The sequence below is a fragment of the Nerophis lumbriciformis genome, linkage group LG34 (genome assembly GCF_033978685.3).
Source record: "Nerophis lumbriciformis linkage group LG34, RoL_Nlum_v2.1, whole genome shotgun sequence".
NCBI lineage: Eukaryota > Metazoa > Chordata > Actinopteri > Syngnathiformes > Syngnathidae > Nerophis > Nerophis lumbriciformis.
In genome coordinates, this window is record NC_084581.2 from 7841470 (window position 1) to 7865223 (window position 23754).

General features: G+C 42.3%; 1 protein-coding gene across 1 annotated transcript; it reads left to right on the forward strand.

The window, feature by feature from the left end:
* Positions 1–1650: 1650 nt before the first annotated feature.
* Positions 1651–23250, forward strand: naa30 (N-alpha-acetyltransferase 30, NatC catalytic subunit). The gene is made up of 4 exons (XM_061929112.2): positions 1651–2585; positions 18499–18622; positions 19724–19779; positions 19866–23250. Exons 1-4 carry the CDS (start codon positions 1863–1865, stop codon positions 20001–20003), a joined length of 1041 nt encoding a protein of 346 aa, XP_061785096.1. The 5' UTR covers positions 1651–1862; the 3' UTR covers positions 20004–23250.
* Positions 23251–23754: the final 504 nt, after the last annotated feature.

Sequence of the window (23754 nt, forward strand, 5' to 3'; positions counted from 1 at the left end):
AATCTTGAATGTGGGGGAAAAATTAGAGTGGCAGATATTTCAGCCATTTGTATATTTTTTTCATAATTATGCGTAAGTTCTAGAAGATGTATGCACACTGACACATAAATAATTGCAGACAGGGGTAACGTTATTATGCTTTTGTAAACTTTCAAATGAATTATGTCATCGAGATTTAAAAAAAATGTCACTACTTCTGTGTGTTGTAACTACTTCTGTTTAATACATCTGAGAGATAATTAAAATGTTCATTGTAATATCTCAAAAGTTGTTTTATTATATAAAAAGATAATAAATATGTTTTCTATACCATACTTATTTGGTACTACTTTGTTGTTGTTGTCTCTCTGTCTTATCCCCGTCTTGTCCCCGCAATGTCCCCCTCTGTCTTCCTTTTTTTCTCTTTCTATCCCCTCCTGCTCCAGCCCGGCTGCACCAAATCATAATATAAATCCATTTAATAAAGTCAAATACAAATATATATATATATATATATATATATATATATATATATATATATATTTTTTTTTTCATTTTTTTTTTTTCATGTATTTATTTGACAGGGACCGTACAGTTAAACAGTGCTACCTACAGGTAACTGATGTCAAAGTACATAGGTCTCCTAGCCACAGACTAATTTGCAACCCTTGTCCCTGGTTAGACTTTTTTTTTTAAAGTTGAGAAAAGTGTAAAGCATATACAAAAAGATTAAGATTTTTACAAAAATAAAAACATATTGAAAATAATTGGCCCCATTTGTCCACACTACACCCAGTTCTAGTGCTCACACTTCTGATTTTCCTTAAATAAGGCAACAAGAGAAGTAGCCCAAACTTCTCTTTTGTAAAATAAATGTGTACAGCCAATATGGGCATCTACATCAACAATATGATTTGCCTGAGTAGCTGGACAGGACAAAAAATAAATAAATAAATAAACTTTCAAATGAATCATGTCATCGAGATTAGAAAAAATACACAACCTCGACATGCAGCTGTGAAACAGTCTTCTTCAGAAGATGCTTGGCTTCAACTTGGTGAGGACATGAGCCTCATGCATTGATTCATATACTTGGCCATAAGCTCTGTTAACAATGAATAATATAAGTTGTTTGCAGGAAAATAACACGCATGTTTCTCTGTTCTTGCAGATCTCCAGAATGTGTTAGAAACAGTGGTTTCCCTTCCAGCTCTTTGGGAGGTTGTGTTTCACATAAATATAAGATTTGTTGCCTCAATTTACTGTGTGGTTCTGTGATGGAGCTATTAACACATAACACTTGTATCTGACCCCCCCCCCCCCCCCAAACCCCCCCCCACACACAATTTTAACATGTTGCATGCCTTTTAAATAAAAAAGCAAACTTTTTGTAAAAAAAATGCACTACTTCTGGGTGTTGTAACTACTTCTGTTTAATACATCTGAGAGATAATTAAAATGTTCATTGTAATATCTCAAAAGTTGTTTTATTAGATAAAATGACAAAAAATATGTTTTCTATACCATACTTCTTGTTTCATAATTTGACTCGCTTGAAACTTGTAGAGATAAAAAAAAAAAAAGGGTTAAAAACACATTTGTTACAGCAAGGAGTCGGTGCATTACGGCACTGTCGTAAAAAGCCACTGCGCTGTGTTGCAATGGCCTTTGCTGCGACAGCACTTTGCGGCAGCGGAGAGAGCTCGAGGAGAAGGCAGCAACTACTAACGTCGCCACTTGCAGCGCTTCGGCCTCAACAATCCGGGGATTTACGCCACGTTTGGCGAACCGACACCCCCGTCGTCGTCGTGTATCTCCTCGCCTCTTGGATGAGATTGCGCCCAACGTTTCCCAAGCGCGAATCGCCACCTTGATGCGGTGGAATGGCCACAGTGCCGCCTGGGCCTAGTAGCGCACTGCCTGCATCCCCGGCTGAAAGTCCACCTTTCCCCGAGGACAGAGGGCCGCGTCGCCCCGGGGAGGAGGAGGTCGTGTCCGGCGGGGTGGGGAGGGCAAAGCCGCTGCCTGTCTGCGAAGCCAAGCAGTCGGTCAAGAAGAAGCAGGCGAGCATGCTAGCTCGACCTAGCCAGCCGGCGCTACACCTCCAAGCCGGGGAGCCGCAGCAGCAGCAGTTCAACGGCTTGGCGAGTCCACTCCAGGAGCCGGACTGCCACTCTTTTCAACCGAGCCAGCCTGGTGACCCGAGACCGTCCGCGGACAACAGTGACAGCGACGGGAACGACGTGGAGAACTGCCAACACGAAGGCCCCCTCTCTAAAAACGGCAGCCATTCGCCGCTGGTTAGCAACAGCATGAACGGCATGCCGGACCCGACAAGAACTCGGGCGGTCCGAAGCCTTACCGGCGACGACTTGGACCACACCGTTTCCGGTCCTGAAGAGCAGGAACCACAGCCGCCTGCAGCCGAGCTGGCCCGGCTGAAGCTGAGCGGCTCGGAGGAGAGCCACGACATTTGTTATGTGCGCTACGAGTCCGAGCTGCAGATGCCGTGGATCATGAGACTGATCACCAAGGACTTGTCTGAGCCTTATTCCATTTACACTTACAGGTACTTCATCCACAACTGGCCGCAGCTCTGCTTCCTGGTGAGTGACACCTCTTTTACGCCATAGTTTGTGTTGCTACTTGTTCACTAGTCATTCTCACAACTTTTTCATCTGGCAGAACGAGTTTGACCACAATGTCAGTCTGGCTCTGGTCCAGATCAAGTTTATCCTTCAAGAGTGCGTTCACACTTTTGGTCCTGTTAACGTGAACTAGAGTTGGTTTGTTCTGCTTGTTCGTTTCATTTGGTCTAGTAAAAAAAAAGTTAAATACCAATGATTGTCACACACACACACACACTGATATTACCCTCTGCATTTGTTCACCCCCTGGGAGGTGAGAGGAGCAGTGAGCAGCAGCCGGGGCCGCACCCGGGAATCATTTTGGTGATTTAACCCCCAATTCCAACCCTTGATGCTGAGTGCCAAGCAGGGAGGTAATGGGTCCCATTTGTATAGTCTTTGGTATGACTCGGCCGGGGTTTCAACTCACGACCTACCAATCTCAGGGTGGACACTCTAACCACAAGGCCACTGAGCAGGTCAGTACAGGGGTTCTCTAACTTTTTTCACCAAGTACCACGTCAGAAAAGATGTTTCTATTCAAGAACTACCATAAAATACAGTAGCGTACTAGGCCTAAATATTTATAAAAAAACAAGGCAGAGGTTTAGTATACTTAATATCTATGACCACTTTAACATTACACACAGTTTGAACAGTAATACTTTGTTTGAATATAGTAAAGTAACACACTGTACTTCCATCCATCCATTTTCTACCGCTTGTCGCTATCGGGGTCACGGGGGGTGCTGGAGCATATCTCAGCTGCATTCGGGCGGAAGGCGAGGTTCACCCTGGACAAGTCGCCACCTCATCGCAGTACTCTCACTGTACTTTAATGATGTAATAATTAGGCAGACCACAGTTTGAGAAGCACTGGTATCGTGTGAAAGCGGTCCAGGACCAACAGAACCAGACTAATAGTTTGTAAATTTTAAAATATATACTTTACGTTTAGTTCAGTGCGTTTTTGTTTGCGGTCACACTTTTATTTTGTTTGCCAACTAAATATTGCTTTAGTCTGTTTAATCATGTGCATAATGATTGGGCAAAGTTTTCCGAAAACCTCAAGCATTCAAAACATGACATCTTCCAGGTCACATGCTCTCATAGAGATCTCCTGCTTCTGATAGATTTGTTTTAGCAGCTGAGATGTAAGGAAGAAATTATTGGGGACGTGACTCTTACAGCAACTTACTATTAAATTCGATTCCAATCATCAGTGTGATGATTCGATTTAACACTATTCTCAATTCAAACTGATTCTCACCAAACCTTACTTGGTATGTACGTTATATTAAAACCTTTTCAAAACTGCTTGTAGGTTACAAAAGCTTCTCTTGCCTGACGTATGACATCAGCACACCGAGTAAGCGCCTAAAAAAAAAGTTTAAAAAATTGTGAGAGAGGATATACAGAGGTAACCCAGTTTTCCTTATATATCAGTTCCAAAAGTTCAGACGAACATCGAATTTAATAAAAACTTTTAAAAAAAGGTATTAATTTTTCCATAAGAAATAAAGTGGTACCTCAACCTATGTGCACATCGTGTTCCACGACTCGGAATGCTTGTATCTTAATGTAACCCCACCCATTGAAATGAATTGAAATCAATCACATCACACTTTTTTAATGTTTTAATAAGATAATGGAACTTAAGAAATATTGTCTGAAAATAATAAAATAGTACATGGTCCAGCACCCCCAGCGACCCCAAAAGGGACAAGCGGTAGAAAATGGATGGATGAATGGTACAATAATGCAATAATATACAATACATCAGAATCAGAATCAGAATCAGCTTTATTGTCATTACGCAAGGTAACGAGATTGAGGCCATTCCATACAGTGCGATGTGAGCATGCTAGAAAAACAATGTGCAAATATATAAAAATTTAAAAAATGTAGAAGTGCAATGAATATGGTGTGAAATTAATATATACATGAAAAAACAAAACAAAAACAGGGTGGTTGGTGGAATGGGTTATTGCACCGAAGAGAAGGCAGTTATGAGGGACAATAGGGCAGTCCGTTCAGGATGGTTATGGCCCTGGGGAAGAAGCTGTTCTTTAGCCTGTTTGTTTTGGTTTTAATGCACCTGTAGCGCTTCCCAGAGGGCAGCAGGTGGAACAGGTCAGAGCCAGGGTGGGTGCTGTCTTTGATGATGGCACTGGCTCTGTTGAGGCAGCGGGAGGTGTAGATGTCCGTCAGAGAGGGGAGAGGGCGGCCGATGATCTTCTGAGCCGTCTTGACCACTCTTTGCAGCCTCTTCCTGTCTGCTGCAGTGCAGCTGCCATACCATACCGTAATACAGTAGGTCAGCAGGCTCTCGATGGACGAGCGGTAGAAGGTCAGCAGCAGGTCAGGCTTCAGGTTGTACTTCCCGAGGACTCTAAGGAAGTGTAGCCGCTGCTGAGCCTTCTTGATGATTGATGTGGTGTTGACTGTCCAGGAGAAGTCATTAGAGATGTGGACTCCAAGGTACCTGAAGGTGTGGACCCTCTCTACACGCTCGCCGTTGATGTAGAGGGGGGCAGGGTCGGTGCTGCTCCTCCTGAAGTCGACGATGATCTCTCTGGTCTTGCTGGTGTTGAGAGCGAGGTTGTTCTCCGAAGACCAGGCCGTCAGCTTCAGGAGCTCCTCTCTGTAGGCAGCCTCGTCACCCCTGGAGATGAGCCCGACCACTGTGGTATCGTCGGCAAACTTGACGGTAAGGTTGTCACTGTGGGCCGGACTGCAGTCATGGGTGTAAAGGCAGTAGAGGAGGGGGCTCAGCACACAGCCCTGTGGGGAGCCGATACTCAGCGTGCAGGAGGATGAGAGGTGCGGGCCAAGTCTCACATTCTGGGGTCGGTCCGTTAGGAAGTCCCTTATCCAGGCGTTTGTGAGAGGGGGGAGGCCAAGAGTGTCCAGTTTATTGCAGAGTCTGTCCGGGATTATTGTATTGAAGGCAGAGCTATAGTCCACAGAGAGCATCCGGACGTAGCTCTGCTGCTGCTCCAGGTGGTTCAGAGCAGAGTGGAGAGCAACAGCGATGGCGTCCTCTGTGGACCTGTTCGCCCGGTATGCGAACTGGTGGGGGTCGAAGTCTGGAGGGATATGGTCCTTGATGTGCTGGAGAACAAGTCGCTCGAAGCACTTCATGATTACCGGAGTGAGGGCCACTGGTCGGTAATCATTCAGGCTGGTGATGGGAGACTTCTTCGGCACCGGGATTATTGTAGATGACTTCAGGCAGGATGGGATGACTGCCTGAGCCAGGGAGAGGTTGAAGATCCTGGTGAGGGGGGGAGCGAGCTGGTGGGCGCACGTCCTGAGCACCTTTCCAGGTACTCCGTCTGGTCCGGTAGCCTTCCTGGGGTTCACAGCCAGGAGCACTCGTCTGACACTGTGCTCCTGTACAGTGAGTGGAGTGGCGCCGGAGCCCGGTGGGGGCGGGGGCAGGGCTGGAGCAGATGAGTGTCGCTGGGGGGTTTCGAAACGGGCAAAGAAACAGTTAAGCTCCTCTGCCAGTGTCGCACTCTGATCCGCAGTTGTCATATTGCAGCCTCTGAAGTTCGTGATGTCATGAATGCCCCGCCACACCTCCCGTGAGTTTTTGCTGGACAGATGGGACTCTATGCACCTCCTGTGGTCCGCCTTTGCTTTTTTAATCCCTCTCTTCAGGTCGGCTCTAGCAACACTGTACAGTGCCCTGTCCCCTGACCTGAAGGCTGCGTCGCGGGCCCTGAGGAGTGTGCGGACCTGGCTGGTCATCCAGGGTTTCTTGTTGGGGTAAACCCGGATGGTTTTTTCCACAGTCACATTCCCGATGCAGAACTTTATGTAGTCCAGCACCGTTCCTGTGGCTGTCTCCAGCTCCTGTTGGAAGAGGTCCCAGTCTGTGTGTTGGAAGCAGTCCTGAAGTTTGGGGAGTGCATCGTCAGGCCAGGTCATAACAGTCTTTGTGATAGGCCTGGCCTGGCGTCTGATGGGGGTGTAGGTAGGAGAGAGCAGGAGGGAAAGATGGTCTGACTGTCCAAGCTGGGGGAGGGGTGTAGCTCTGTACGCGTGCTTTATGTTGGTATACACGTGGTCCAGGGTGTTCTTGCCCCTTGTAGAACACTTCACGTGCTGGTAGAACTTAGGGAGTACAGTCTTCAGATTGGCCTTATTAAAATCCCCTGCTATGATATGAACACCGTCGGGGTGGGCCCGCTGCTGTTCGTTGACGGTGTTCAGCAGAAGAGAGAGCGCTGTGTTTACTTTGGCGTCAGGTTGAATATACACAGCTGTGATGATAACAACAGACAGCTCTCTCGGGAGAAAAAAAGGCCGACATCTAACAGACATGTACTCCACGTCCGGGCAACAGTGCTGTTCAGTGATTGTCCCGTTGTTGCACCAGTTCTCATGCACGTAGATACAGAGCCCCCCTCCTCTGCTCTTACCGGAGTCCTTAGTTCTGTCCCGGCGGAGCAGAGTGCGTCCGGCTAGCTGCATGCTAGCATCGGGTATTTCCGGGTGAAGCCAGGTTTCGGTGATAATCATAGCACAACAGTCCCGAACATAGCGGTTTCCAGCAAGTTGTAACTCCAGGTCGTCCATCTTCTGTACAAGGGATCTGGCATTAGAGAGGAACAGGCTCGGTAGAGGTGGCTTGTGGGGTTGTTTCCTAAGCCTGAGCAAGACGCCGGACCTGCGGCCACGCTTCTGCTTCCTCTCCCTCCTCCGTCTGCGCCGTCTCCCAGACCCGACAACAAACCACGGAGAGCCCTGTGCTCTCGCTATGTCATCTGGGATGTTGTGCTCGTGGTGAAAGTCGTTTGTATGGAAAACAAGACCATATCCACAGTTACAAGCTTGGTCGTGGAACACACTGTACGCATCGGTTAAGGTAACACTTTATTTCTTATGGAAATACGTTTTCTGAATTTTGCCCATCACATGTGGTTTTCTTTTTTTAATGCATGCTAACTAGATCATTTATTTTGTATTATCAGAACCTCCAGCTGCCTCACTAATATATTAGTGTCTATACTCTATTTCTATTATATTCTATTTCAACTGTTTGATTGTTTTATTGTCCTCATTTTTCTTTTTCTGATGATTACATTTCCCCATGGGAATGAATAAAGTTTTCTAAATCAAATGTATTACAAATAACTACAGTACTGTAGTTTTATAAAGTGACAAAATACAATATTTACTTTCGAAAGCGGCCACGGGCCACAGACATATTGGTTTCATTTTAATGGTTGGATATTTTTTGTTGTCATGGTGCGGAGAGCTACCGTGTAAAAAGCCGCTCTGAACCAGTGTTAATTTTGACAGGAGTTTTTAATTTAGCTTCAGTCATAGTCTCTTATAGTCCTTTGACGAAAATGTATTTTAGTTTTAGTCATCGAATTTGATTTAGTTTTTGTCTAGTTTTATTTGACTACATTTCTCAAAATTTTTGTCGAAATTACAGTACATTTTGTCGACTAAAATGTAAAGTATAAGACATATTTGAAGTTGTCTTGAAACCACTTTTATGAAGATTATTGCAGAGCATCTCAAAACTAAATTCACAACAAGACTTGCACTGCATAAATACATCAAAGTAAATTTCACACTAACCTTACTGTGTTATTGTAGCTGAAAATAAGAATTGTTTTCAAATTTTGAATAATATCACTACAATGGTCTTATGAAGAAACAATGTAGTTTTACCAAGCATCTTTTTGTGTTGTTCTCGCCATTCCTTGGTCAAAAATGGCTGTCAAAGTGTACCAACCTGTCGGAATACGTCCTCAACCTTCTTCTGTCCAGGTGAAGGGCATTATTTATGATCTACAATAAACTTCCAAGGAGCAGTTAACGCTTTTCATAACAATATCACTAATACTTGGTTAATAATCAAATCGCGAAATGTAAATAGAGTATTGTTGGCGTTTTTTAAATGGTTTTTTAGTGGGTTTTATGGGTGGAATAGAGGACCTCCTCATTGGCTCTTTTGTAAGGACTTTTATTTACAAGTTAGAATGCATTATTTAAAAATCCATCTGTTGTCATGTCATTTATAATGATTGGGAACCATAGGCAAAATTCCCAAAAAAGTACAGTTCCCCTTTAAAAGACGACTTACCCCAATCTAAACTCATATAAATACATTGCTGCCTGAGAAATTAAGATATTAAATTGTGTATATTGAATCTACAAGCTGTGCATTCTTAGTGTGTCTCAGAGAGATTGTTCTATACTAAGGGACAAAGGTGTTTTTATGGTGCGTTCAAGGACCGCTGAACAGAGTAGGATACAACGCCTGCCAGAAATAATAAATAAGACTAATAGATGTTGTTATGCACATCTCATTTGAATACATTTTAAAGTGCTCCAATACAAACCAATATTTAAAACATTAAAATATTAGCCATTAAAACAGATAATATACTAAGACACTATCAGTGAAGCAACACAAAACATGCATAATACTGTGTTTTCTAACTGTGTCTGTTTTTTATTTGTCTGTTTAGTTATGTTTTTAAGATAAATAACTTGGTCAAAAGATTTCAGTGTGTGTACACTATATAAGTACGTTTTAACATAATCGACAATACCACGATAAAAATAACGTGATATTTGTGACAATAACGGTAATAAGAAATTCTCATATCGTTACATCCCTATTAAGTACAAATGACAGAGATAGGGATGTAATGATGTGAGAATTTCATATCACAGTTATTCTTACCAAAATTATTACGTTATCATTATTATTACGGTATTGTTAAATGTGCTCAAAAAGTTGTGGTAGTTTATTTCGAACATGTATACAGTACTACACACTTATAATTAGGGATGTAATGGTATTGTACAAACCCCGTTTCCATATGAGTTGGGAAATTGTGTTAGATATAAATATAAACGGAATACAATGATTTGCAAATCATTTTCAACCCATATTCAGTTGAATATGCTACAAAGACAACATATTTGATGTTCAAAGTGATAAACATTTTTTTTGTTGCAAATAATCATTAACTTTAGAATTTGATGCCAGCAACACGTGACAAAGAAGTTGGGAAAGGTGGCAATAAATACTGATAAAGTTGAGGAATGCTCATCAAACACTTATTTGGAACATCCCGCAGGTGAACAGGCAAATTGGGAACAGGTGGGTGCCATGATTGGGTATAAAAGTAGATTCTATGAAATGCTCAGTCATTCACAAACAAGGATGGGGCGAGGGTCACCACTTTGTCAACAAATGCGTGAGCAAATTGTTGAACAGTTTAAGAAAAACCTTTCTCAACCAGCTATTGCAAGGAATTTAGGGATTTCACCATCCACGCTCCGTAATATCATCAAAGGGTTCAGAGAATCTGGAGAAATCACTGCACGTAAGCAGCAAAGCCCGTGACCTTTGATCCCTCAGGCTGTACTGCATCAACAAGCGACATCAGTGTGTAAAGGATATTACCACATGGGCTCAGGAACACTTCAGAAACCCATTGTCAGTAACTACAGTTGGTTGCTACATCTGTAAGTGCAAGTTAAAACTCTCCTATACAAGGCGAAAACCGTTTATCAACAACACCCAGAAACGCAGTCAGCTTAGCTGGGCCTGAACTCATCTAAGATGGACTGATACAAAGTGGAAAAGTGTTCTGTGGTCTGACGAGTCCACATTTCAAATAGTTTTTGGAAACTGTGGACGTCATGTCCTCCGGACCGAAGAGGAAAAGAACCATTCGGATTGTTATAGGCGCAAGGTTGAAAAGCCAGCATGTGTGATGGTATGGGGGAGTATTAGTGCCCAAGACATGGGTAACTTACACATCTGTGAAGGTGCCATTAATGCTGAAAGGTACATACAGGTTTTGGAGCAACATATGTTGCCATCTAAGCAACGTTACCATGGACGCCCCTGCTTATTTCAGCAAGACAATGCCAAGCCATGTGTTACAACAGCGTGGCTTCATAGTAAAACAGTGCGGGTACTAGACTGGCCTGCCTGTAGTCCAGACCTGTCTCCCATTGAAAATGTGTGGCGCATTATGAAGCCTAAAATACCACAACGGAGACCCCCGGACTGTTGAACAACTTAAGCTGTACATCAAGCAAGAATGGGAAAGAATTCCACCTGAGAAGCTTAAAAAATGTGTCTCCTCGGTTCCCAAACGTTTACTGAGTGTTGTTAAAAGGAAAGGCCATGTAACACAATGGTGAACATGCCCTTTCCCAACTACTTTGGCACGTGTTGCAGCCATGAAATTCTAAGTTAATTATTATTTGCAAAAAAAAAAAAAAAGTTTATGAGTTTGAACATCAAATATCTTGTCTTTGTTGTGCATTCAACTGAATATGGGTTGAAAATGATTTCCAAATCATTGTATTCCGTTTATATTTACATCTAACACAATTTCCCAACTCATATGGAAACGGGGTTTGTAGATAGATGCCACGGTATTGCGGTTTCAAAATCTTCAAAATAATGCTGTGACATGTGACTGTGTCAAACTAAAACTTGGTGAGTGTGTTTTTTTTCTGGCGCTTTTGCATTGGTTGATCTGAAACTAAACTTCATCTCCCAAAATGCGCACAGAGGATTTTGGGAGATTCTTCCTTGGGTTGCCGGCCCAGCTGATCACTGCACACCTGCATATCTTGTCACAACTGTCTGTATTAACAACACTATAATTAGTGCTATATGGCTGTCAAAGTGTCCCTACTTGTTGGAATACTTACTCACACTTTTTCTGTGCAGGTGAGAGGCATGATTTATGATGTAGAATAAACTTACAGGGAGCAAGAAAGTAAGGAAGCTGCTGATCAGTCGATGATGTAAACATGGGCACACCCGGAAGTGATCACGGCGCCGCTCTAAATAGTTTGTCTGCGTTAGCGCTTTTTAATACCAATATCACTAATACTTGGTTAAAAAATTAAGTCACAAAATGTAAACAGAGTATTGTTGGCGCTTTTTGAATGGTTAATTATTGGATTTTGTGGGCGGAATAGAGGAGCTCCCATTGGCTTTGCTGTAAGCAGACTTTTATTTAATTTATTTAATGTTTAGATTGCATTAAACAAAAAATCCAACAGTCGTCATGTCTTTCATAATGATTGTGAACGATAGGCAAAAAAAAGTGCAGTTCCCCTTTGAAGGGGTCATATTATGATTTTTTCCCACTAACATTTATATCACTTCCTTGTGGTCTACATAACATGTAATGGTGGTTCTTTGGTCAAAATGTTGCATAGATTGTGTTTTACAGACCATCTTCAAGCCCCTTTCTGACCATCTCTTCAGGATGCGCCATTTTGTGAGTGGTTTTATTTACGTGGCTCCACTTTGACATAGTCTTCTCCCCGTCATTTTTGTTGTACTAGTAGCTTTTAGCTCTTCCATAGCGAGTCTTCTGACTGATATTAGTTGGAACAGTATGCTACTTTGTATTAGAAATGGCATCAGCGGAGGATGAATGTTCCACAACAAAAGGCTAGAAAAAAGGAATGAGCTTATTGACTACAATGGCGGGCGCGCGCGCAATTATTTTCAAGACTTATGCAGATCCAAAGTACAAATCAATCAGTTGGTATTGCATAATATTGCGAAACAAAACGCCAGGGAATGTCTCCAAATAGGTGCCATTTTGGCGTGCTTATACACGCTCCATCAAAATACCTGTATGTTAAAGCACAGTACATCTGACTAGGATAATGTTCCGCGTTGCATCAAGCGGTGCAGCTTTGTAGCTTACCAAAGTTGCACAAAAAACATTTTGACACATTTTTGAGTGCTGTATGTAATGTTCTGTATTCTCAATAAAACATAAACGTTTTGTGTTGCTTGCTTGCAGGCGTTACAATTGCTAGCATCATTTATTGAACAGGCATCAACTTGCAGTCCACACGTAACTCTGTGACTGCCATACTGGTCACACTTATCATTACACCATGTGCCAAATAAAGTTGCTTCTAAGTCGGTAAGCACAACCAGAATTAATACGTACATTAGGCACACCGGGTTATAAGGCGCACTGTAGATTTTTTTAAGAAAATGAAAGGATAATAAGTGCGCCTCATAGTCCGAAAAATACAGTCGGTTCAAAGCGTCTGTCTATGATGTTACACGTCCTTTTTACACTAGACCACAACACGGGGGCCATAACACTAAAAAAAGACAAACAAACCCTGGTGAAAACATAACTTCTTAGGTGAATGTAATAAAGCATGTCACGTTTGTCTTGAGCCTTCCAAGCCAAATCAAGTTGCACACCAAGCCGAGGAAAAATATATTTGAAGCCAGCGAGGCTGAACATCAATTTGTGAGGAATTTACATTATTAAAAGTTAAATTGTGAGTTCACTTTTTCTGAGAAATTGCATTTTCCAAACCGATATAAAAAATGTCCACTGCAGAAGACACTGCTTCTCAGGAAGTAAAAGGACTAAACTGAACATTATTGTTTTACACTTGTTACACTAAACGTTTATATTGTCAGTTTAAAGACAATATTTTTTATATATTCACTTGAAAAAGTAAATGTTCCTGCACTATTCTTTGCACTTAAAATACATGTTTATAGTAATAAATATAAATAGAACATTTTGAGCATTGTTTTTGTCCAGTTACAGTAAGTTTGTTTATCCTAAACATTCCTGCCACGTAATTTTTGTGGCCTTAATACGATGATAATATTGTACCATGACATTTTGATATCGTTACATTATCATAAAAATATATACATATATATAATATGTATATAATAAATAAATATATAAAATAAATAAATGGTCACACAATTTACTTTCTTGACAGAATAAATATATTATATAATGATTTTGTTCTGCCTACTTTTAAGAGCCATATTATTTGTATTTAAATGTTCTGTGTTGTGTCACCGGTCTGTGAGTTTATGTAATTGTTATCAATCAGAGTTTTAGGATCATTTTAATTTAAAACGATAGTGTAACTGTAGGAAGTTTTACCGCAGTTTATGATGATACCCTTTATCATTACATCCTTAAACAAAGTTAATTTGTTTTGATTTTGTTTAATCAAAAACTTAACAAAAGTATCCCCTATTTCCATCCTGGAATTTAAGTGCAAACTGTTTATTGTTTTTTGTTTTTTTTTATTGTAGGTTGAAACGAGACAGACTTGTTTAGTGGTGACTTGTGGTATATTTTTATAGCGCTTTTCTCTAGAGACTCAAAGCGCTTTACATAGTGAAACCCATTATCTACACATTTAAGCTACATTTAAACCAGTGTGGGTGGCACTTGGAGCAGGTGGTGGGTAAAGTGTCTTGCCCAGGGACACAACGGCAGTGACTAAGGTGGCGGAAGCGGGAATCGAACCTGTAACCCTCAATTTCCTGGCACAGCTGCTTTACCAATCAATCCACGACGTTTACATTCATATTGAAATCTGCGCCTTTTACAATGCACAAACTACTAACAGGGGCGTCACTAGGTTTGAAGAACAGGGGGGCTTAGGCTCCAGGAGGTTCCTGTGATGCGTAGCGCGCAAGCAAAATAATTTTGCATCTGCAAGCTCTTTTCGCTCACAACTTTTTGGCAATGTATTAAAATTACACACTGAATACATCTAAATGGTTGAAAGTGTAAGTGTAAGAAAGCTTTAGTCATCTTTAGTAAGCATGAGATGGCCCAAACACATAAGGACAGTGTTGTTGCATGGAAAAGCTAGCAGGCAACTTGCAAACAGGGAACGTTGCACAGATGATAGCAGTGTAAACAAACTTGCACAGCACCACAGAGTTGACCTGAAAACAGAGGTGGTTCTGGTGGAAATAAACTTTCTTGCCTGGAAAACGGTTACTGGATGTCCACCCAAAGTATGTTGTCTGTGCACAAAACATGGACTGGATTTTCAGTATAATAATATATGCTTTACTGGTGGAATGGATTTGATTGAATAATAAGCGCTGACAAAGAGTCTTCAAATGATTTATAATCGTAGTGAATAATGACAGGTATATGATTTTTTATTTAAACTCATATTGCTGCATATTTATATTAAATTTTTCTCAATTTTTTTTGTTAAAAAAAATCACACCAAAATCAGCCCCCCTAAAATAGGCCTAATGACGCCAATGCCTACCAATACCTACACTCTTCCACTAGTGGGGCCAAAAATGACCCCAAGCAGTTCCTATGGAATCTTCTATCACACTTTCATTCTTAGCACTGTCCCATTTACACATCTGATGCAACTTTGACTGTCAGTACTGTCCCACTTACACATCTGATATCAGCAGTCTCACCACCCAGGAAGGGGTAATGTATCTGATCCAGTGTAGAATGACAGAAAGCTAGATTAGGTAATTCCAAATACTGTAAAATCGAGAAAACGAGAAGGTGCGAATCTGGTAACAAATGGAGGAAGAATAATTAATTCCCAAGAAAAACAGCACAGGGTCCATCGTCTGGCGGTGGTTTGGCTTCAAGCGGGAAGATGTTGAACAGACAACCGTAATATGTCAAGTAAGCGGCAAAAGCGTTGCTACAAAAAGTAGCAGCACTGCTAATTTGTAGCATTATTTGAAAAGTCACCTGCTAGAGAATAAGGAGTGCTTGAAACTCCGCATGTCAACATCTCCGTCGGTGCCACACCAACAAAATGCCGACGCAACCAGCACTGACCTAATTGAGCCTGGCGTCTTACATTTCCACATCAACACCGTATGAAAAAAATACTCAAAAACAGGAGATAACGTCCGCAGTAACCTACCACATAGCGACGGACATACACTATTTGATTTCCTATTATGCAGCTAATTTTTATTTTACACTTTTTGAAATATCTTGTGTGATATCATGCACAAAGTGCACTTTATTTGTTTTAAAATATTGTAGTGGTGTTCTGTACAAAAAGTGCACATTAATTTAGTGTTGTTTTGATATGTCATCTTAGTGACATCATGCACAAAAGTGCACTCATAGCTTGTTTTAAAATGTCTGACAATCTTGCACTTTCTGTTTTGAAATTACATGAATGTTTGTGCCACTGCTTAATAACTGTTTAATAAATACAGTGACTTAGTTGTAGGGGTGTAACGGTACACAAAAATGTCGGTTTGGTACGTACTTCGGTTTAATGGTCACGGTTCGGTTCATATTCGGTACAGTAAGAAAACAACAAAATATAAATTTTTGGGTTATTCATTTACCAAATTTGCAAAATTTTCCACCAAAAATATTTTTCTTAGTGGAATATTTGATGTGAAGTAATCGGAACCTTGGATAGGTCAATAATTCATAATAACATTGATTTTGATTCAAATTTATGTTCTGAGCAATGACAGTTTGAAAGAAAAAAAAAACAGCTTTGTTTTATTAGTCAACATTGCAACTTTTTCAAAATTACATTTCACCTTTAAGCTTTTTTATTTCACTTTTGTTATGTTTGTGTTTATTTTAATAGTATTTTTAGAATGTGCCGTGGGCCTTTAAAACATTAGCTGTGGGCCGCAAATGGCCTCCGGGGCACATTTTTGACGACCCTGCTATAGATAATAAAAAATTAAATCTGATAAATCTATGGATAAAAAGCAGAGCCTGGCGACGCATGCGCGTTTATCATAACTCTCTCGCTCTCTCTGTCTCTGGCCCCCCTCACGAATGCTGCTGCGCGCACAGTTTGTTTTGTTTTTAACCCCTTCTTAACCCTGAACGTACATTGAAAATACACGCAACCCTTACTCCAAATGACAGACATTTGAGGCATTTAAGAAACTCCGCCCTGACAGCTCCGCAAAAGAGGACATGTCCGGTGAAAAGAGGACGTATGGTCAGTCTATCGTAGCCCGTTAGCTGCTAGCATGCCATGTGTTGTGCCTCGGTGTGCATTGTTTACACAACGTGCGTTGCGCTACTTAATATGTTTGTGTGGAAACTCGTTCGGTACACCTCCGAACCGAACCGGAACCCCCGTACCGAAACGGTTCAATACAAATACACGTACCGTTACACCCCTACTTAGTTGTGATTTCCCTCTCTGCATGAAAGTATAAAATGAGCATAAATTAATGCAGTATGAACAAGAATGTTTTAATGTAGACACATAAAATCATACTGGTGTGATTATATGCATCAAGTGTTAATTCAAGGCTAAGGCAAAATATCGAGATATATATCATGTATCGTGACATGGCCTAAGAATATCGAGATATTAATAGAAGGCCATATCGCCCAGCCCTACTTACATGGTACATTCATTGTATCTGCTGCTTCTTCTGCCAACATGGCCACCAAACACCACTAGTCACGTGACTCCCCTGCTAACATGGCCTTCAAACACAACTAGTCATGTGACTCTCCTGCCAACATGGCTACCAAACATAATTTATGTTTCTTTCCTTCCAGTTTGATGGCTAGTTGCATCAGATCTGAGCGATGACATCAGATGATTAATTGGGACAGTCAGAGTTGCTTAAAACTAAATGTTTATAGAACATTCTATAGGAACTACTTTTCTCACTATATTACAACTTCTTTGCTCTTTTTTTCAATTGCATCTGTTTTCTTGTTTAATTGTAGTTTTACAAGTTGCAGACCGCAAATATACTCCAGGTCCTACCGTCGACACCACTTTAAATAGAAAGTTTGATGATTAATCCTGTGAAGGTCCCTAATATCGGCACTTCCTGCTCGCCTGGAACGCTGCATGGGACACAGGAGGAAGTAGGGGAGGGTCAGAGCCTGAGGTCAGGAGTAGGATAGGATAGGTCTTTATTGTCATTGCACAAGTACAACGAAACTTTGTTTTCAGCACAAACCCGTTCAAGATTGGACAAAACAAACAGTATACAGGGTTACAGAACAGGAACGCTGATGGGTCGCCACAAGGCGCCCCGTAAAAGATGGCAAAAAGGTAAAACGCTGGGGAAGGATGAGTATAAAGATACAATCTAGACTAGGCTCCTAAGGGGGCCCAGTCTGCAGTGGGAAAAAACCTCCATAGCAAAGCACATATACATCTCAAGATATCTAGCAACAGAGGGAAGGGATTTGCGTCCAGGGCGTTGGGTTGGGGGGGTGGGTTGTGTATGTGTGGTGTATATTTTTGTGGTTGCAAGTGTGTGTGTAAGCCCGTAGTGTGTCTCTGTTCTGCGGCCTTGATGTCTGTGCAGCCGATAAGTCCAAAGTCAACAACAACAGGTGTGTGTCCATGAGAGACAAGAAGGGAGTTTGTTGTGTCTTCGCTGCACTGTCCTTCGGAAGAGTCTCGACGCCAGGGAAAATCCAAGTTAGAATGTTTTGTATGCGAGTGAAAATACAATTTGCTTTTCACTCTAAATTGTCTATGACTGGTCCTCAAAACTGCGGGGCAGACAGTCCGCTGTGATCCAAAATCACAAGTGTCCACAGTTCTTCCCGTATCCTCCAATCCTTTGTGGCAGCTTTGGGGTACTTTGAAGACTGCCAGCAACTTCCAATTTGTCGACAAACCAGAGCAACGCTTACTCCAATCAGCAGATGTCCTGTTGTCATGATTCCGAATAGGTAGATATCTTCACGTCATTGACAGAAAAGGGTCGCCAGGCACGCGGCAGTCCTTCTTCTCCCAAGAGTCCGTCGTGTGTCCAGCAACAACCGCTTCGTCACGACAGCAGGTTCCCCCAAACCCAAGACCTTGTCAATTTCGTTGAGGCCAGTTAAATAGTTCCAATGTTTAGATTTGGAGAGAGGTGCAAAAAGAGGCAACAAGAAAGTTAAGACAAGACAAAGAAGCAAGCAGGAGAGATAAGGGAGAGGAAAGGGGAGCGTCCACCCTCGATGAGTGCCAGAGAGAAAGAGCGTAGGAGAGTGGGGGCCCTCGTGAGCAGCTGTCAGGCTTTTTTGAAACACTATAAACCACGTTAACTGTTGCAACTGCTTGTTTGTGTTTTTTTCAGGCCATGGTGGAGCAGGAGTGCGTGGGCGCCATCGTGTGTAAGCTTGACTTGCACAAGAAGATGTTTCGACGTGGGTACATCGCCATGTTGGCCGTCGACTCTAAACACAGAAGGAAAAGCATCGGTGAGAGCGGCAAAAAGCCACATCATGCACTCAATTAGAGCTGGGCGATACGGACCATAACTGATATCCTAGTATTTTTAGGCAGAATCACAATATATGATATACAAACCCCAAAACCAGTGAAGTTGGCACGTTGTGTAAATCGTAAATAAAAACAGAATACAATGATTTGCAAATCCTTTTCAACCTACACTATGTGACTGCATCACATGAGCCCTATCAATTTGATTTGATTGTAACTTTTCTACATCACCAAAATTGATAATGTATGTTGCTGTATGTATACTTTTGACCCAGCAGATTTGGTCACATTTTCAGTAGACCCAAATAAGAGTTGTAGAAACTATTGGAAACTCAAGACAGACATGACATTATGTCCTTCACAAGTGTATGTAAACTTTTGTTTGTGTGTGTGTGTGTGTGTGTGTGTGCGCGCGTGCGCGCGTGCGTGCGCGCGTGCGTGCGTGCGTGCGTGCGTGCGTGCGTGTTTATATATATATGTTTGTATATATGTGTGTTTGGACACCTCATTTCAATACGTTTTCTTTATTCTCAAGACTATTTACCTTGTAGATTGTCACTGAAGGGATCAAAACTATGACACCTGTGAAGTGAAAAGCATTTCAGGTGACTACCTCTTGAAGCTCATCGAGAGAAAGAAGTAATCATTGCAAAGGTTGGCTATTTTGAAGAAACTAGAATATAAAACATGTTTTCAGTTATTTCACCTTTTTTTGTTAAGTACATAACTCCACGTGTTCATTCATAGTTGTGATGCCTTTAGTGACAATCTACAATGTAGTAAATAGTCATGAAAATAAAGAAAACACATTGAATGAGAAGGTGGCCCCTGGGTCGAAAAGTTTGGGTACCCCTGTTGTAGAGGTATAAAGCTCCGGGTAGGGCCATGTGTAAAAGAGGGGAGAGTTTTTCTTTGGTACGTCATGAAGCAAGCAGTTCATCTTGTCTGAATATAGTAGATATATTTTTCTCGCATTTGGTGCTCGTAAACGGGCTTTGGAGACACATATTACTATTAGAATATTAGTTTTGCATAATAGGGGACTTCTAAATAAACAGCAATAATATTTTCCATTCCAGGTACTAATCTGGTGAAGAAGGCCATCTACGCCATGGTGGAGGGCGACTGTGACGAGGTAAGGGCCACTAAACCACAAAATAAGTCGGTTGGTCCCCAAGACTCAGCGACACCTCGAAACTCCATTCCTTCCTTTCCTTCCAGGTGGTTTTGGAGACAGAGATCACCAACAAATCGGCTCTGAAGCTCTACGAGAACTTAGGCTTTGTGAGGGACAAGCGGCTCTTCAGATACTACCTTAACGGCGTGGACGCGCTGAGGCTTAAACTGTGGCTCCGCTGAAAAGGGAGGAGATGAGGATGGGAGACTCTAGAGAAGGAGAGGGAGGAGGTGACGGGACGAGAGAGACGACAAGACGTGCTGTTCATCTCTTTATACACACACACACACACACACACATAAACATGCAACAGTATGCACATATGTATGCATACACACACAATCACACATTATTCTTAACCTTGAACACGTTTCAAGACGAACCCTCCAGATGTTTCCATGAAGGGCCCACCCTCCTCCTCCTCTGTCAGCTCTTTTTAAAAGAGGAAAGAGTTGGGGGGATGACCTTTTTTTTGTAATTTTTTTTTACCTTCAAACTCCGTAGGAGGGAACATCGAGCGACGCCACGCTGAACGGACGCTCGAGACAAACTTGCAGGAAAAAAAACAGTAGGCAGCAAGACGCAGAAACTTAAATGTGGACTTTATTTTTGTGTTTCTTTTTTTTGAAAGCCTTGGAGGAGGTAACGACTGCATACAGTATGAGAGTGTGTGTGTTCGCGCGTGTGTGTTTTTGAGTGAAAGTTTAGCGTTCTCCAAATGTGTCCACATGGCGGCGCTGTGTCAGCCAGACACCACAGCTTCTCAAGGACTAAAGCCTGTAAAGCTGCGCATGCATTTATTTTCTAGTGTATGTGTGTGCGCTGATGACGACCGGTGTGAACTCCTGAATCACTCCACTATCACCTCAATTGTCACCATCAATTTTAGTTTATTTTTTATTAACCTCAGATGTTCAAAAGCAGTCTACTAGCTTCTTATTTTCCTACATAAAAGTTGCAAACTTTCCTAGTGCACTGCCAACCCCCCCCCAAAAAAAAGAAAAGTGTATACGTGTGCAAGACAATGCCAACTAGAAAGACCTGCGCCAAGGTCACTTCCAGCCTCGGAGCACCACTGCAGCCCTCGGAGTGCAGCAGTTTGGCCCAGCCTGCCATTGAATATCTCCCAAATTGTGCCGGATCCCTTTCTCTGTGATCATCTCGGCGCTAAAGCAATTCTTAGCAGATTGTGTTTGAGCAGTGCACGCAACCTCACTTTGTGCACCTTTGCTACCAAGGTGTTGCTAGGTCCCAAGCTACGACACTACTTGCGACAAAGAACTGCCTTTTTGTTGTTTTGCTCGGGGAAAGAAAGAACAAAGTTAAGATGCACTTGCTTGGAAATTGCTGCTGTGTGTGTTTGTGTGTGTGTGTGTGTGTGTGTGTGCGCCCTACTTTCACCGTTTGCTGTTTGAGTTCATTCCAATGTTTGTTTGTTTTCTCTTTGACTTAAAATATCTGCACAGGAAAAACATAATTCGGACAAAGGAGTATTGCGGCCATGCTGAAAAGAAACTTTGACAGTTATTACAAGAATAAAGTCAAACATTTTCTCGCTACTCCACAACTTTTTAAAACGCCTTAATTCATGTTATAATTAATCTCGTAACTTCCAAACATTTATTCTGACGTAACGTTTTCTCACATGGGTACGACTTCCAAATATGTTTGTTTGAAAGTTTTTCTTAGGAAAACGTAAAGCCATTGAAATATCTTCAGGCCATTGAATCGGTCGCAACTTGACTTTTAAGGTTGTCCTACATGTTTTGCCTCCACTGAGAGGGCTTTATTCATTCATTTATAGGACAATTCCAGTCTGAGGTCACGGTGCAGGATCCCAAGTATGTATCCTCTGAAGGCGGAAAAATGCCCAGTCAAGTCATTCTCATGTTGTACCACAGTAGAGCAAAAACCTTGTCTGAGCATGTCCCCGCTTTTATAGGATAAAGACGTTGGCTCCTGCACCATGGCCTCAGACTAGATCTGTCCTATGTGAGCATGAACTGATGAGGCCTGCTCAGATAAAGGGGCAGGATGTCTTGTAGGACAGTCTGAACAGACCAGCTGCGGTCGATTCAGTGCCCTGAGAGTACAATAACCTGGATAAATGAGACTGTAACGTTTCCACTTTAACTTCCAAATATTACGATGTTTTCCTAAAAACAAGGTATTCTCACAATGTATTTTGATTTTTGTTTCGTAATTCTACTTTTCATGACATTGCAGCGCTTCTCTTAAAAATACAAAAACACTTGGAAAAAAACGATTGAAACATTACAAAATTATTCTTATAACAATATGACTTTTCTTTTAATATATTTCTTCAAAAATACGACTTTTCACATTACTATTTTTTATTTTACATATTTTTCTTTTCAGTATTGCCGTAGTGCTCCATCCCCTTGGAAGTGTGCAATTTAATTGAAAAATATGCAAATGGCGCCTGCAGAAATCTGCCGCAAGACACGTTTGATGTCAGAAAAGCGAGGGGGAAAAAGACTTTGCCACTTTCCTTAAAATAAGTTTGATTCCTGCTTGTTTCACGGAGGTAACATCTCAACACGTTTCCGACGTCCTGTGTTTGCCCGACGACGTGGGACAACATTAACTCACGCAACTATTTTGAGGTTCTTTTAAAATCTTTATCCCATAGTGTCAGAACTTACCTAACTGACGAATTGTGCGACGAGAGAGGACATTTCGCTCTTTTATTCGGACAGGGATTATTTGTTTCTACCCTACAAACCCAGCCTGAGGACCCTTCTGATTCCCAAACAAAGCGTCCAGTACGAATCGACTCTCTTTAGTGAACCAGGCAGTGCTGCCATCTTTCAGAGGCTTTACGGCCTGGCCGCATTCAACTGAAGGGCTTCGTCTTCTGTTTTTAGTTTGTCCTAAAAACGTCCCAATTTTTTGTAACGAGATGACCACTGACACGTAGGGCACCATCTTGGAAGTCCTTCTATGTGCCATCACTCTTCCTCTTCCTCCTTTTCCTGGCTCTTTGTAGCTCCGCCTCATCTACCAAAAGCAAAATGAATATTTGTATGTTTTATTTTTCTTCTGCATGTCTGACTTGTGTGTGTTTTCACACCCCAGCTTCTTCTCCCCGCTTCCCATCCCTCTCGATTTGAATCTGGAAATGTCAGAGATAGCTTTTATTTAATGTGGAGAGGAAGCAAACAAAAAAGAACACAGAAATAAATTATTTGATTTTTTTAATGCTGAAAACTGGAGTTGTCTCTGTTGTTTGAAGCATGAGTCGATCATCAGAATCAGCACCTCCAAGTCCGAGTCCATGGTTCTCGCCCGGAAAAGGGTGGAGTGCCATCTCCGGGTTGGGGAGGAGATCTTGCCCCAAGTGGAGGAGTTCAAGTACCTCGGAGTCTTGTTCACGAGTGAGGGAAGAGTGGATCGTGAGATCGACAGGCGGATCGGTGCGGCGTCTTCAGTAATGCGGACGCTGTATCGATCCGTTGTGGTGAAGAAGGAGCTGAGCCGGAAGGCAAAGCTCTCAATTTACCGGTCGATCTACGTTCCCATCCTCACCTATGGTCATGAGCTTTGGGTTATGACCGAAAGGACAAGATCACGGGTACAAGCGGCCGAAATGAGTTTCCTCCGCCGGGTGGCGGGGCTCTCCCTTAGAGATAGGGTGAGAAGCTCTGTCATCCGGGGGGAGCTCAAAGTAAAGCCGCTGCTCCTCCGCATCGAGAGGAGCCAGATGAGGTGGTTCGGGCATCTGGTCAGGATGCCACCCGAGCGCCTCCCTAAGGAGGTGTTTAGGGCATGTCCGACCGGTAGGAGGCCACGAGGAAGACCCAGGACACGTTGGGAAGACTATGTCTCCCGGCTGGCCTGGGAACGCCTCGGGATCCCCCGGGAGGAGCTGGACGAAGTGGCTGGGGAGAGGGAAGTCTGGGCTTCCCTGCT

Bases quoted from the DNA above. Each gene is read 5' to 3' on its own strand.
- naa30 (XM_061929112.2), top strand. From the start codon at position 1,863: ATGGCCACAGTGCCGCCTGGGCCTAGTAGCGCACTGCCTGCATCCCCG. The intron at 2,586-18,498 runs GTGAGTGACACC...TGTTTTTTTCAG, and splicing joins GGCCGCAGCTCTGCTTCCTG to GCCATGGTGGAGCAGGAGTG. The intron at 18,623-19,723 runs GTGAGAGCGGCA...TTTCCATTCCAG, and splicing joins ACACAGAAGGAAAAGCATCG to GTACTAATCTGGTGAAGAAG.